Genomic DNA, 17,500 nt, shown 5'->3' on the forward strand with positions numbered 1-17,500 from the left:
ATGCAGTTATAAACCAGACTCCAACCCAAAATGAAAGGAAATTACTGTTTGCTTTAACTGAAATCTTGAACAGATCAGTATGATGTTGCACTCAGTAGGGAAAAAAGCAGAACCCCAGCACTAAGATTTCACAATTGATTTTGCATAGTTAACACTGTGCTTGATTCTAAATATCTGCGGATGCACCATGGTACCTGCTGCTCCAAACTTTTTTTTCCCCAGCAGAAATATATTATCGAATGCTACCCGAAAACGAGGTATTGTTGGTTTAATTATTACGATGTCCACAAAATAATAATGTTAGTCCATTAGGCTTCATATCGTTTGCTATACCACTATTGGAATACGGGATGTCTTGACGCTAACAGACTTCCAATATCTTAATCTTTTTCTCAGCCTTAGAATTTCAGCAAATGCAGTCCTGCTATAGTTTAAAAGGAAACTTCTATTAATGAATGTAGCACCTGCAATAACACCCTTACTATTGGCATATATCTATAACTTTGGTGAGTGTCAGTTTTCATACAGTGAAGAGGTGCCACATTGTCACCGTTCAGTATACTATCCTGTTGCAGTAAAACGTAGGATGATCTTCGTCATAGTATTTTCAAGATTAAAAGGGGATATAATGCTATTTTGAAGCATTCCGCATATTTTTATATGCACTGTATTTTAAGTGTTTATTTCATTGTATGTCCTCCTTATTTTCTCTTTTCCCCTATAGATATTTCATTCTGCGGAAGTTTCCTTTGGAAGTAATGAACGAGCATGAACAAATGTTATGAATAATTAGCCAACCCAAGAAGACCGGAAACACTGTAGTGAATCAAGATACTTTACATGGACATAATGCAATAGAACTATCAGCAAGTCAAAAATATATCACAGAGGCCACGTTCTGTTGTTAGCTCATGCCAAATAATAATTGTCATTATTAAGATTAATGACAATTAGGACATTTATTTTAAATAAAATCGCTGTCTCAGTTATGTTCACTTTTGTTTGTTTTTCAGTTTCAAATTTATAGATAGAATTTTCATTGGAATGGAGTTTTTAGGTACATATTTCTTGTACCATCCTCGAGGTCTAAAAGAAATGTTTTTTATTAAATTTTGCAGAGTGCAGTGTGGCATGCTGAAGGTTAGATTGTAGTCAATTCTTAAATCCTTGCTAATGACTGTATGGACGTTCTTCCTGCTGACTTTCTCTTGGTCGAGAAAGTGTGATGGCATCTGTGGTTGAACATCTTACATGGAGGAGATGCATATTATTTAATTCGTCGAGGGTCATCTTTATTTGGCTGGTGCTTGTTAATGGGGATAGCAATAGGGGTTATCAATGAAAAGAACGGCTTATATGCGTAAATGACGAGGGAGATGGTTTCTACCTTTACAATCATTGAAAGCTGTATCTGTTGCTAACTGTATAGGGCCTCATTAGTCACAACACTCAACGGTTTGCTGGCCGGCCTAGTCACACTTGTTGTTCTGTTCGATATTGAGTGCAAATCGCCCCTACCTCAGCAAAGTGAGGTGAGTGGTCATCATACCGACATAGGAAGCATTAAAACTGGTAAGGAAGTTTCACTTCTTCAAAGTACTGGGATGAGGGCCTGAATTATTTGTTTAGTAGTAAGTCCGTTGTATAGTGTTTCTTGCAATAAATACAAGGGGCCATGAGATTATCGGCATCTGTGGTTAGTTTTTGACTTGCTGATGGTTCTATTGAGTTATGCCCATGTAACTTGCACAGTACTGCAGTGTTTCTGTAGGTCTTAGCTTAGCTAATTCTTCAGAACATTTGTTCATGTTCATTCATATTTGTTTCTCGACTTGCCCATTTTTTAAACCATTGTTAATAGCACCTAGATTCCCCTGGTAACATCCTCTGTTGTCGTCTTCCAATACAGTAATAAAAAAGTGTCTTCCGAACATAGGTGTACATGGAGTTCCTCTTAATATTTCAAGATACTCATTCTGCGTCACATCAGTGTTACATTTGTTTTGGTAGAGACAAAGGAGAACCATGTAAACAGATATCAAACTTTCGGAGATCCTTTGATTTACTTGTGGAAGGACAACTGAAATGACCCTCCTATTCCTTGCCATGAAAATGACCCACATACCAGATGATATTCCAAGACAAGATGAAATCAACTAACCCTAGCTTCTGCTTGAATAGCAGAGAGAGTACCCGAAAATTTAATAAGAAGCACCGAGGATGCCTACATCCAAAGGGCAGTCTCTCATTGCTCTGCTTGAAAGGACACCACCGAAATGGCATCAAAGGTATAAAAATTGATTCACAAATAGGAAAGTCAATAAACAAATGACATTAACCATAAAAAAATATATTATTTGAAGGATCAGCCAAACCAAGTTGCATTGAAGACAACAGTCAGTCAAGTTATTTTATACTGGAATGATGTATAAAAATAATCAACAAGAGAAACCTCTTTTGGAAAAATTGCTACAGAAAACATTTCTCTCACAGATGCTAATGACACAGTTGTTATTGTCATCTTTCAAACCACTAAATAGCCTACATAATACTCAAATATAACTAAGCCATCCCTCCCACTACTAAGAGGCTTAACAATTTCTGCGAGTTTAAATGCCAAAAGGAAGGAAGCCTTCAGCCTGTCCAAACAGTTGTCTGTCATCTACAAGAACAGGTCTCTACAAACATTATCAGACTAAACACCAAGCTTGCTTAGACTGCCCTGCAGCAATAATAACAGTAGAGACAACTAGATGATGCCTCCAACTACCATAGATTAAGACTTATAGAATCTTATGCATTCAACAACCATATATTTCAATGAATAGAAAAGGAAGAGATCCATTAGCACCCTTTATCATCCAACAGGAGTTATCCTTTAAATCGGGAATCTCGGCACCAGCACCAACACCAAGCACTAACCCACCGAGAATAACCATCAGACAAGATAACAGCAACTCCAACTCTTCATCCTTGCAGATGTCCAGCCACAGATATCATCTTTGCTTTTTTGCCTGACCACAAGAGATTCATAGAGAAGATTAAGAAGTTGGCAACAAGAACTAGATAATTAGCAATCCCAATCCCAACTAGCACCCCAACCCCATCCCCACCACTGACACTACGTTAGAGCTCACAAATCTTAATACGAATATTACTTTGCTTCCAAATGTACGCCAAAGAGTGATAGAAGCCTTATGGGCCTGAAAGGTCTGTTGAAACAAATACTGACCCAAACGAATTTTGGAAATTTGTACAGAATTTACTGGAAGAAGAATAACCTTATCAGCGAGATTTAGAAAACATAAAAACTGAATGCAGCTGAAATGGCATTTTCATTTAATGTGAAAAATATTTTCATAATATTAATAACAATAATAATGAGCACATATACATGCTCATAGAAGTGTTAGCACACACAGAAACATTAAAATATATATGAGTATATATATATGAAAACATTTAGAATGAATATGTTATATTTTATTTTTTTTTTAGCTAAACATTTTTTTTTTTTTAGTTATTCTGGGCAAAGGTAAATGGAAACAGTGCCTACGTATTCAGCGAGTCAATGTTGACGAAGGCCTGGCGTCAGTCTGGCTTCTAATGGAGGCACGGGGCATCGTGCTCTGGGCGGTGCTCTGGCTATGTCACCGGAAGTCATCAAGTTCTGGTTAGAGCGTTCGTTCGTTCTCTTTCGTGGGCATGTCATAGTAGGTGTGAACAATTCAACTGGTGTACAGGTTAGACATTTCAAGATCAGATCCCTTTCTGCTCAGATCCGCTTCCCTGGAAGACTTTGTGGCTGCCTGTGAGGCGAGCTGAAACCTTATTTTCAAAAAACCTGAATGAGTTTTAAAATCTTTGTTTAGCACGTAGTAATTCTTTGCACTGGTTACCATGCTGAATATCTTTTTCCCCACTTATTTTTATCTGCTATTTCTCTTTGATTTTTATTGATTTTTTTTTATTTTACCATGCTTAATTTTGTGCATTTCTTTTGGGATTGGTAACGTGGGAAAACATACCACATTTATTTTTCTCTGTGCCTGTTTTTAAAAATTGTGTTTTCCCTTTGTTTCCTCAGGTGTATTGAATAGAGGTCAATATAAATGGAAGGGAATGTGGCTTATCATGACTACGTCATGTTTGACTTATTTTGACTTTTTTTGTGAAGACTCAACTGGTGGACGTTAATGGCAGTATGTAGTATTTCTTACTTGGTTAATTGGGTTAACAAATCTGGGATGTAGATGTTCCCATTTCATTCCTATTTTGATTCCAATCTATTTACCATGTTAGACTACTGAATAAACTGTATTTTTGTAGACATGTTTTTGGTGTTCTCCCTTAGTTCAGTTAGTGACTTGGATAACAAGAGAGAGAGAGAGAGAGAGAAGAGGAGTTGATGAGAGAGAGAGAGAATGCGCTTACCCAGTGAGCAGGCCAGCCATCGCCACCGTGGTATCTTTGAGATATAAGCTGATTATGACATTGATCTTAAAACAGATGTGGAAGGAAATTATGACCTATCTGACCTTGTATAGTAGGGTATAATATATATGTATATACATATATATATATATATATATATATATATATATATATATATATATATATATATATATATATATATATATATATATATATATATATATATATAATAATAATATATATATATATATTATATGTGTGTGTGTGTTTGTGCATATATATGCAAATACACACAAACATATATATGTATGTATGTATATATATATATATTATATATATATATATATATATATATATATATATATATATATATATATATATATATTCATATATTTATATTATACACCCACACACACACACACACACACACACACATATATATATATATATATATATATATATATATATATATATATATATATATATTATATATATGTTGTAATGTTTCTTTTGTGTACTAACGCTTGTATGAACGTGTATATGTATACAAATATGTGTGCTGTTGGATGGTCATATATTATTATTGTTGTTATCAATATCGTTATTATATTTTTCACATTAAAACAAATTACCATTTTAGCAGCGTTCAGTGTTTTATCTGTTTTCTCAATCTCCTGATAAGGTTTTCTTCTTACAGTAAACTCATTTAAATGTCCAAAATTCGTTTAGGTAAATATATATATATATATATATATATATATATATATATATATATATATATATATATATATATATATATATATATATATATATATATATATATATATATATATATATATATATGTATATATATATATATATATATATATATATATATATATATATATATATATATATATATATGTATATATATATGTGTATATATATGTATATGTATATATATATATATATATATATATATATATATATATATATATATATATATATATATATATATATATATACATTGACCTAAACAATTTTTGACATTTAATGTCGAGTTGGAAATTGAGGAAAACAGATAAACACTGAACACTACTGAAAAAGCATCTTCGTCCTTTTATCTCTAATTCAGTTCATGCTCATCTTATTTTCGATGAAATTAAAGCAAAATATACAGGATAATCTTTCAAGTTTTTAGTTTATATTTAAGAAATACATAGATACTGACATAAGATTTATCAAAATTTTTCCTATTAATTAAGTGCACGGACTCTTACACTCTTATACTTACACGCACACATACACAATATATATATACACACACACACACATATATATATATATATATATATATATATATATATATATATATATATATATATATAATGTGTGTGTGTGTGTGTGTGTGTGTGTATTCATACACAAACACACACACACATGTATATATATATATATATATATATATATATATATATATATATATATATATATATATATATATATATATATATATATATATATATATATGTTTGTGTATGTGTGTGTGTAAGTGTAAGAGTGTAAGAGTCCGTGCTTAATTAATAGGAAAAAATTGTGATAAATCTTATGTCAGTATCTATGTATTTCTTAAATATAAACTAAAAGCTTGAAAGATTTTCCTGTATATTTTGCTTTAATTTCATCGAAAATAAGATTAGCATGAACTAAATTAGCGATAAAAGGACGAAGACAATGCATTGGAAACGAAGGAGTTCAGTTAACTAAGCTGACAGGTTCTATAACCAATGCCTTGACATTTGCATGTTTGCTAATGTGCTTATCTCATTTTTTTCCGTGAAATTAGTTTTTATCTCTCTCTCTCTCTCTCTCTCTCTCTCTCTCTCTCTCTCTCTCTCTCTCTCTCTCTCTCTCTCTCGTAATCAAGGTTGCTTTGGAAGCTATCCCTATTTCCGTCGCTTCATAAAAATAAAAATCCTTTTCCACAAAGCGATTACGAATGACACAGGTGCTTAGATATTCCCTTGAATCAGTTAGTCACATGAGATAACATACTTTAAATAATATAGAGAAAAGTGGAAGAAAACCCTTCAACCAACAGCAATATCTTCTTCAGCGTTGGTAGGATTCAAAGAGATATGCCCACTTGTAAGGCGTTCTATCGTTGAAATTTTTCTCTGATATCTACCTTTTGCGCTATATGTAAAAAAAAAAAAAAAACTTGGAAAAGAATAGTGTCTTTTTTGCCACACAGTTCTATTATTATAACAATTATTATGTATTTTTTCTTTAACTTATGATTACCCAATCTCCTGTATTACCTGTTTATTTTTCTGTATTGTGTGATTATCTAAATACAAACATATTGATACGTACATGGTTTGTGACTACGATGGATGACTCCAGCTGTCATTTTTACATATAAAAGAAGTGTTTCCAAACATACCAAAGTGGGAACGATCAACAGAGACCCATAACGAACAAGGTGTCATCAACAGAAGGTTGAGTGCCAAGTATTTTCACTGAGTGGGTTTGTGTGTGTGCGAGAGAGAGAGAGAGAGAGAGAGAGAGAGAGAGAGAGAGAGAGAGAGAGAGTTTGTTTATTTGATTATCTAGATAACATTCTTCTCCCCAGAGACTGGGGAGAGGGGTTAGGGCAAGAAGCCATGACTGGGGGTAGCGCGTGCGTTCTCGTGATGGCAATACTGCACCAGATTTCTTGCGACTGTTACCTTAGCCAGCGCATCTACTACACTCCACACGCTTTCGCATATTTGAGTACAGGCAGCGACTGTTTACTTGAAGTGCTATTTTATTAAACATAATTATGGGACTTATGATAACGACGATAATTCATAACTACCCTCACTTTTTGGACTTAGAGTCTGGCGACGTTCTTCGACATGACGTTGGGGAATATATAGCATCATGCAAGTCAAACACACAGTTTATTTAGAGACAGTTACAATTTCTATCTAGCAAATTTGCAATTTATTATTTAATACAGAGCAGCGATATCTCTCGCTAGCACTTATATTCTATAAGTGAAGAGACAGAACGCCATAAGAGTAAGTTGTTCTCGCTTTCTCTCCGGCAGTCGGCCCAGCGGAGGGCGGGAACCAGCTGTGCCAACTGCAAGACTTCCACCACGACCTTGTGGAGGCGGAACCCAAATGGAGAACCTGTCTGCAATGCTTGCGGACTCTACTACAAACTTCACAACGTAAGTACAATTTCTCAATTCATTTACGGAGCAAGACGTATTCTACAAGGCTTAGTAACAAAAGTAAACGATGTTTAGGAGTATCTTCTACAACTATTTTTTTATATAAGCAGACTGCATTAAATTTGTTTCTTATTTTTGCGTTTTTTTCAAGCGGTATCAAATGCACTGGTTTTCTGGCAAGTTATAGCATTTTGCCGTCAAGTAGCAAATATTTAGAAAGATACATTTTACTAGAAAACTGAAGATCCATACGTTCATCAAAGTCGTATTACTCAATCATTAGCTTTCGTAAGAAGAACGTGCCATCATTATCGATTACCTTCTCCAAAGTCTAATGACAGTAAGTTTATTTATGTCGATGAACGTCCTCGCGTGATAGCGTCATACAGAGAAAAATTACTGTAGTAGATTTAACCTTAATATATATATATATATATATATATATATATATATATATATATATATATATATATATATATATATATATGTGTGTGTGTGTGTGTATGTGTGTGTGTGTGTCTGTGTGTGTGTGTGTATGTGTGCGTGTGTGTGTGTGTGTGTGTGTGTGTGCATACACATACGATTTGTAAAACTTCGTCAAGAAATTGCATTAACTTCTTGAAAATGGGCCAAAAATCTCGTCAGTATCTCTCTTATCCCTTCATATCAATATGATCAATTTGACAAATTGACAAACCTTGCCATTATGCTTCCACTTTGACAAATGCACTCCAACTTCCATCATTTAAAGTATTCGAAACTTTTCTTAATTATCACCTTCTACGCCTAGAAATCCTCTTGTCTTTCGGATCACTAGCATGACTTTTCCCGGGTGAATCCTGTTTTCCTATCGTAATCATATTTGACTTACTCCTCGGCGGGATGTCGGAGAATCATTTTCGTTACTTCTACCATCTCTAATATATCTTTACTTAACTAACTCATACAGCGTTGTCGAGGAAGCAGCACCTGCTCACTTGCACTGTTTTTTTTTCCCCTCTCTTTATTGGTGACTTCTAATCCGGCTCGTCTATTATTGGTTTAGTAGAGGGAGTCAACTCTCCATTTCCCTTTGTCGTCCGCACTCATTCTCAAATTCCACTTTATTCATATATCCCCTCTGATCATGAAAGCGTGCCTGAATGGTTAACGAAGAACCAAAAAAGTTGTTTGGTTGCGGACAAGATCAGGATACCTGATTTCCTTTTAGCATAAAGGAGGAGTGAACAGCAACAGAAGCTAATAATGATAAACATGCATTTTCTGCGATCATATGCTTCAATAGCTGTAGCTGTGGCCTAAGTAACTAGGTATCAGGAGATCTGGACTACAGCTGCAACCTGCCTCCCGCTACATCGGGAGAATCCAGGGAAAAGGCTCATAAAACATGAGCACGCTGAGAACTGAAAGTGTTAGAGTTGGTGTTATAATGACGCAAGATTATGGTCATTGTTCAGATGACCCACAAGGGAAGACTGTAAATAACTCCGAATATTAGTAACAGAAAGAGCGAAACCGCACTGGAAATTCTCCATTTAAAGGTAAATATAAATTTGGTATGAGGGACTGAAATACGTTCGATAAATATCAGAAATACGAATGCAGAGAAAGGATACGAAGAATAACGAAAATTTTTTCAAAGAAAAGTGTCAAGAAATAACTATAAGAGATTCTTACCACCAAGAAAACACAAATATAAGGACAAAAGTTAATAGTTGATCTTATAAAGGTAGAGTGACTTCCCAATGATGAGGCTTCTTTGTGGATATGAAAAACGGTGCTGAGGTTGTAAAAATAATAAATGGGGTTTCATGTTCAGACACACCAATAAGGGTTAATAAGGCAGTGGCTAGCACCTTATTTTCTTATAAAATAGTTCGTCTCTGAAGAAGATTAAAGTTAACCTACCTCCGTAAACCTTTTGTAAATTTATTTCTTGGTTTTTTCACTGCCAGCCAATATCATAGCTTCTTCATGAATTAATATAGAAAATTTCATTTCATTTATAGAGAAAATGATATTAAAACAATTCCGTCAGATTCCAACACTGGAAAATAAGTGTCAATACACACACAAACACACAAATGTTTCATATATAAACATTCACTGCTTATGTTATCATTACTTCATATTTTTTTCAAATTTTTCTTTGACCCAAACACACACACACTCACTAACACATTCACACATACAAACAAGCACACACACAAACAAACTCAAACACAGTAACTGTATTCTCAATCGAACAATTCAATTATCATTTAATTACAAAAGGAATTTTTATTTTTGTCACACACCAACATTTTTATCGTAGTTATTACATTTCAATCTGATATCAATAATATCTTGCGCCTTTGTTGTTATAGTTGTTTTTTATTGACAGTCCAGCTGAGTCTGTATTTCTTATTGACACGATAGACATAATAACCATAAGTTTCATTCTTGGAGCCAAGCAAAAAATGCGAGTTTTTTTTGCTGAACTTCATTTACTTTTCGATAAATATCGGAACAAGCACAAGTCCTATTAAGCACCAGGGTCGTCTAACTTCTTTAAGAAAATTGTTTTCGTCTAAATAACGTTGCCCAGCAGCTCACATGTAACACGCCTTCATTTTCCTCCGAGACTCAAAATACAACCACAACAGAAACGTGGAAACGAAACACGATATTCCTTCCTTTGAAAATATTGATTCTATCGCTCCTGAATTTTTTCCTTTCTATTGTTCTTCCTCCTCACGAGAGCGTCCGACTGACCGTCCAAATCCGCTGGCCAGCTCGTCTCCTTCAGCGAGCATCCTGTGAGATGAAATGCTCTGATGCTGAGAGATAATTCTAAGCCTCCAAGCTCGCAGCACTGTCCCATTCAAGTGCGTAATCTGTGAGCATATTCGGACATCCATCTCTGTATCGAATATCCTCCATCAGCTCAAAATACCCTCCTGTTGGACTCGACCAGGCTTTCAGTCACTGCACAGAATAGGTCTGGATTTCCAGCTGTGATGGAATAAAGGATGTGATGTGGCTTCCAGAGAAGCTCCGGTGTTTTAGCCAAAGAAGGCTATCAGGTCCAAATTTGATACCTGCATACAAAAAACGTAGGGAGTTTTATTTTTTTATGTTCTTTCCATCGCTCCTTTTTATCTTTTTTCTTATAGAAATACGTGATATCTAATTCATTTATATTAAACTTCTAACAAAGGTTGGCATGTAAAGATGTGAAAAGCAGTAATCAAACAATCGTATTTTCCCTTTTTCTGTCAATAAATGTAACTGTATAAATGACGTATAAATTTAAAGACGTCATAATAAATTGATGAATAATTTAAGATAAGTAGATATACCTGTAATGACGAAAAATAGAGAAAATAAGATTGTTTGATTGCAGAGTTTCACATCCTTATACATAACTTATATATATATATATATATATATATATATATATATATATATATATATATATATATATATATATATATATATGTGTATGTGTGTGTGTGTGTGTGTGTGTGTGTGTGTGTGTGTGAGTGTGTCTGTACGTCTGTGTTTATGGGTGCGTTTATGTAGGAATAGTCAGTTTTATGTAAATAACCTAGCTACAAAAACCACATAACCACATGAACTTCGGGGCCTTACAGAGTGAAACTATCAATCTGACGTCTAATTAAAAGTGAATGAGATAAAAGTGAAATAACCTGCGAGAGTCAGGCAGCGGGGCGAAGGCAAGCCAAAAGCCTAGAAAGTGTTCCTCCCTGATCGCACATCTTACGATATTTTAGCAACCAATTAACTTCTTAGCCATCGCCTATTAGCTTCAGCCATCTAGCGGTGTCACAGCTCGTATTATCGCCCTCACTCGCATGTAATTTGACGAAGCATCGTACATTAAAATCAAGAGAGCTCTGGTAGGGGGAATATCTGCCTTAATTCCCCTCGTGCCCAAGGGCCAAAATTCCTGGCACTCGCCATCAACTTTCACCTTTAAGAACCACCACGGCTTAGGCTCGTGTCAACACCAGCGAAGAGCTGGAGAGGCACGCGCGATGCCTACTGATATGAGCTGATAAGGCTTGATAAGGCCCTGATAGTGAGTGATGATAAGGGGGTCGGGAGAACCAGATAAGTTGCGATGGTGGTTTAGCAGGAAGCCCAAAGGATGTAGGAAAACCAAGGCTTACTTTTTTATCCGCATTTTTTCTCTCTATCTCTAGTTTCATCAACATCTCTATCTCCATCTTATTTCACTTCTAATTTTACTTTAAGGGGTTTATGCTGCGGGCTCACCCACTAAAAGTACGCTAAAAAAATCACAAGATGCACGGGATTTTAGTATAAACGAATCGTCGGGTGAACGCGTTTGGTAGTCTAATGAACTTCTGGCTATTTTCCTATGGTATTCACTTACACCAAGAGTATAATTATGAAGTCCTTTTCTTCTGGCCCATTTATTAAATAATGAAAATAGGACGACACCCGTAGTCATATATATATATATATATATATATATATATATATATATATATATATATATATATATATATATATATATATATATATATATATATATATATATATATATATATATATATATATATATATATATTAATTTGTTTATGCTTTCACTTTTTATTTGCGTTGTTGGAACCTTTTTACTTTAATTACAACGTCAACAAGTGAATGCTTGTGCCACTCAGGTTTCAAAATACCCCGGAACAAAATCCTACAGGATGGTCAAGTCTCTTTCGCCAAAAAACTGTTTTAGATAAAACACGCATGATGTCATTAATTTGCAAAAAATCACTTTTTGCTATCAATATCTCAATCTCTTTGCTATTAATCCAGAAAGCAAAGGCCACCCCTCTTTCCTATTTCCTATCAGTCAAAATCCCCTTCTCTGGGAAACAAGTGTCTCTGCATGCTCCTCTTAAAAAGGTACGAATTCTTTAAAAAAATATTGATAATAAGAGAATTTCCACTCTCTATTAGAAGCGAAAGTACAGAGAAAATGGTGACAATTTTGCGATTGTTGAATGAGTTTAGCAACTAATACCTTATTAATGGGATAATTTATACCTGATATCTTAAAGAATAAAAATACTTTCCAGCGTTATGATATACGTGAATATTAATTTTTATAATACATATTTTTCTAAAGTGGTGTAAATCAGGAAGCAGAAACAGTGGCAACTGTTGTTCGCAGAATAAAAGCTTATTGTTTGATTTCTTTAATACAAAGCATACATAACTTAAACACTTGATACCGAAAACAGTACCAGTCGCACACATTTCCTAAATAAGAAACCAAAATTTCTGAGTCTTATACCATAACATTAACTTTCCCTTTGTCTCCACTTGAAATCACAGCGCATTAATAGTTCCACATTTGACTAATTGTATAGCCTAATCTGCGATGAAGAGTAATAAATGATATATAGTATGCACACAAAGTTGCCTTCAGATCCTTTGATTAGCTTTTAGTTTTCTGCAAAAGAAAACTTTTGAGATGGCTTTGTCTGTCCATCCACAATTTTTGTCTGCCCTCAGATCTTGAAAACTACTGAGAATAGAGGGCTGCAAATTTGTATGTTGATCATCCACCCTCCACTCATCAAACATACCAAATTGCAGCTCTCTAGCCTCAGTAGTTTTTTTTTTTTATTTGAAGTTAAAGGTAGCCATGATCGTGCGACTGGCACCGCTATAGGTTCCAACAACACAGGCCACCACCGGGCCGTGGTTGAAAGTTTTATGGGCCGCGGCTGAGAGTTTCATGGGCTGTGGCTGAGAGTTTCATGCAGCATTATACGCTATACAGAACACTCGATTGCGCCGAAGAAATTTCGGCGCATTATTTACTTGGTATATGTTAGAATTAAAGACCAAAATGGAATCCGAGTGGAGTATGTTTATGAAAACATCATGGAACTTTGTTCAAGACATCCGAGTAAGTCCTAAAGTTATACGGTAGTAGATGAAACGAGGAAGTGAGGGCAGTGTCTATTTGCTTATTCAAAGACTCTCTTAAATCATCATGCTTCCTCTGGCCAGTGAGAAAGAATTTGCCTTTTCGAGTGGCTGCTTATCCTGATTTCAGGAATGTAGCCAAGAGGATGTTTGTCTGGAATCCGTGTGTGTAGCCCTGCCACGCACCCGGATGTTAGAGGAATGGAACTACTCTCTCTCTCTCTCTCTCTCTCTCTCTCTCTCTCTCTCTCTCTCTCTCTCTCTCTCTGTGTGTGAATAAATAAATAAATAAATAAATAAATAAATAAATAAATAAATAAAAGGAAGTGGTTAAGACCTATTTTTCTCTTCGGGAGGATTTTTCTTTCCATGAACTTCAAAAACACGACCTTTACAAAGAATCACTTACTCTGTTTATGCAATTATTTGTGCTTCTACTTGTTCATCGACTTCAAATATTTACCATAGTTATTATGTTAACCTCCCGTTTGTTTCTTTTCGTTATATGTAGATGGCTGACTGCATGAGAGAGAGAGAGAGAGAGAGAGAGAGAGAGAGAGAGAGAGAGAGACAGACAGACAGACAGATTGAAGAATTGTTATAATGCCATAACCTAAAGCCACAAAGGTCCTCAAACAAGGAGGGGGAGAGAACGGGATGGATTGACTACTACTGACTGATTAGACATCATAAACTAGTCAAAATTACAAGGATCCATAAGGCCGAGACAGACAGGCACACACACACGCACACACACTGACTTCTGTAAGATAAATTAGCAACAATGGTCCTGAGCGTAGAGAAAGGGTGCAAGAGATTGGGTGACTGACCTACTGACTGCCGTAAACTAACTCTACAAAGCACACACACACGCACAGAGAGAGAGAGAGAGAGAGAGAGAGAGAGAGAGAGAGAGAGAGAGAGAGAGAGAGAGAATGGCTATAATAATTTACGAAGGAATTGAAGGCAAAAACCCTAAAATAACTATCAAAACTGTTAGAGAAATCAATCCAGAAATGTGGCTTTGACTGGCCTTGTTCTGTATTCTGGAATGTAACAAGGTTAGGCCTGTTTTATGCATTAGTTGATAGTTACAGTGGAGTATCCTTGAATGGTTGGCTCCTAGCTGGTCCTTCTGGTCTTTTACGAAACCCAGAAGATGGCCCATAGACTGTATGCTTACATTATAAGGGCATTTTTACACCTTAGTAGGAAACGAGAAGACAGAGATGTACATCGTTTCTTACTGAAGCGTAAGAATGAGATAAGGTTTCAGTGTTCCCAGATTGCGGACATGTAGCATAACCTTTACCACTGACGCTGAAATCTTATCTCAGAATTCAAGATAGAAACAACATTAATCAGAATAAAATTTCAAGAAGTAAACCATAGTCATTAGAGTGGTGTAATTACTTAGATGTGGTCCTTATTTTTGTAAGGACAATAATCATATATAACACGAAGTGAAAATAAGACCATATTGTTCGTACCCTATATCTGTATACTCCAACATGCATCATTATTTTTTCCTCTTCTCTTTTCAAGATTTTATTTGATTTTACTTTATATTTCAAATACACACCTGGATATTTTTTCAGCAAAAAATATTGGTCAATATATTGATCCTTTGGCTTACATCATAAAAATCTTCGAACATGTAAAATTTTCTAATAACGGCAATAATCTAACTCTGAGGTCTAACAGAGAAAATAATTTTCTTTTGTGGTCTTCATTTTCTTGACCACCTACTGTCTTACTTCTATCGGCAAAGAATTGGTTGACATTTCTTTCACAGGAAATCAAACCTGACCTAAAATCGGACATAATTGAACCTTTCTGCTTTTGCAGCAGAAGTGAATCTGGTTTCACGTTTGAATTTGGATTTTCTCAACTCCATTCTATGAAAAAGGAATGGTTCATGTACTATAGAGTTTGTATTTCACAATTTCCGTTTGATTGTTGCATCTATGTCCTGAGTTTCCTTAGAGATTTTAAATATCCTATTTAGTTCCAAATGAAGTGAAATAAAAGTTTGTTCCAGGATTTCTCGTATGAAATCAACTTTCAGTAGATCGTTTTCCGTTGCATATCCCACAAAACTACTCAGAGTATTAAATTTTGTTCAGATTTCATTCATTTAATAACGTCTCGGTTGTCATAGCAATTTAAACCGAATTTTGAAAGGTTTTTTGCAACATATTTGTGATAAAGCTAACATCACCAATGTCAACTTGTGACGTCAACATTCCAAATGGAAATGAAACATTGTTTCAGTTTCTTTACTATTATCCTTTCCTATCTGTGACATAACAAAGATGACAAATCTTTGTGTGCGTCTCTCCCATGCTCATTTTCTTATATCTCGACTTTATAGAGATTCTGAAACGACTAAGGTAAAGGTAAAGACTGTCTGTGCTTTTCGTAAAAAAAAAAAAAAAAAAAAAAACAATAAACCTGGGGGGGAGAGAGAGAGAGAGAGAGAGAGAGAGAGAGAGAGAGAGAGAGAGATCCTGTTTTACTCGAGTTAAAGCCTCAGATCAAAGTGCTGTCGCTCACACACGTTTTCCCGGTGTACAACAAACCTTAGAAGTATTTAAATAAAATCTTCTGGCTACATTAATAATCTGGGATCCCTGTGTCAGTTGGTGAGTTTGCTTTTTTTTTTTTTATAAATATTATAGTTACCGTTCTTTCAACTGTCAATGTATCTTGAAGTACAAGAAATGTATTGCTTATAATGGCTAATAATTATAATAATAATAGGAACAGCATGTGCAATTAGGTATAATTAATATAATTAAAATAGTATTAGTAAAACCAGTAGTATTAGTAGTAGTAGTAGTAGTAGAGGTTATGAATCCCAACCAGAGAAAAAATTCAGAAAGAGAGTAAATTCCTGGAAATAAATAAATTTATAAAAAGGCGGAGGCTTATCGGTGGGTAATCGAACAAACCATAATTTAAGAAAGACCTAAGTAAAAAAATATCGAGAGAAAAGAATTAATGTTTGTAATTATTATATGGTCTGCCTAGAAAATTAAATTTCACTGTTTTTGTCTATAAACCATCGTGTTCTAAGTTATTTTGAAAAACCTTATAATAATTTCCTTTTATTTTTTTGTGTCTTTATTATGTCCGTTAAACGTTATTATTATTATTATTATTATTATTATTATTATTATTATTATTATTATTATTATTATTATTATCCGGGCAAATTATTCTCCGATCCACGGGGTCTTCCCAGGGGACAATCTTCTTCTGAGAAAGAAAAACAGAGAATTCCTGGACGCCGTGAAAGCGGATTAAAGATGGTCGTAACGATAACGTCGAAGCCAAGGAGTAGCAGAAAATGAACACCTAAAGCCCAGACAAAAATAAAAAAAATAAGAAGCGATTATTAGGAAGGTAAACAGATATGAAAAGACGGAAGAATAACATATTAACATTTTGTAGTAAATTTTCTAATGACAAGGGTTACGAGTGCGGAATTAACCAATTTGATGATATTTTTACAGTAAGAATGACCGGAGTTTTTATAAAAGAAAATGTGATTAACGAAATATTAGCTCTATAACGTAAATCAACGGATTTTTACTATTATTTTAAACATTACCGGCACATACACACCCACACGCACACACGCTCATATATATAAATATGTATGTATGTATATATATATATATATATATATATATATATTTATATATATATATATATATATATATATATATATATGTAATGTCGTGTATCCATCTAAAGTGATGTATTTAACAGATTTAATTTTGCATAATCTGTGCTAAATTTGAAAATAAAAACATTTTCCAATTAAAAATAAAATATATGAATAGATAAAACTTTTATATCACATCCAGCAACTTACAAGATATTTGCTGTAAT

At 34.4% G+C, this 17,500-nt stretch overlaps 1 protein-coding gene across 2 annotated transcripts in view; it reads left to right on the top strand.

Moving 5' to 3' along the window:
• LOC136841009 (GATA-binding factor 1-A-like) overlaps nucleotides 1-17,500 on the top strand; it is a 281,344-nt gene that overhangs the window by 175,557 nt on the left and 88,287 nt on the right. For both annotated transcript variants that reach the window (XM_067108046.1, XM_067108047.1), the window contains exon 5: nucleotides 7,511-7,636. In XM_067108046.1, the coding sequence (XP_066964147.1) occupies nucleotides 7,511-7,636 (126 nt within the window). The remainder of the gene's footprint in view (nucleotides 1-7,510; nucleotides 7,637-17,500) is intronic.

This window comes from Macrobrachium rosenbergii, chromosome 8 (genome assembly GCF_040412425.1).
Source record: "Macrobrachium rosenbergii isolate ZJJX-2024 chromosome 8, ASM4041242v1, whole genome shotgun sequence".
Classification (NCBI taxonomy): Eukaryota; Metazoa; Arthropoda; class Malacostraca; order Decapoda; family Palaemonidae; genus Macrobrachium; species Macrobrachium rosenbergii.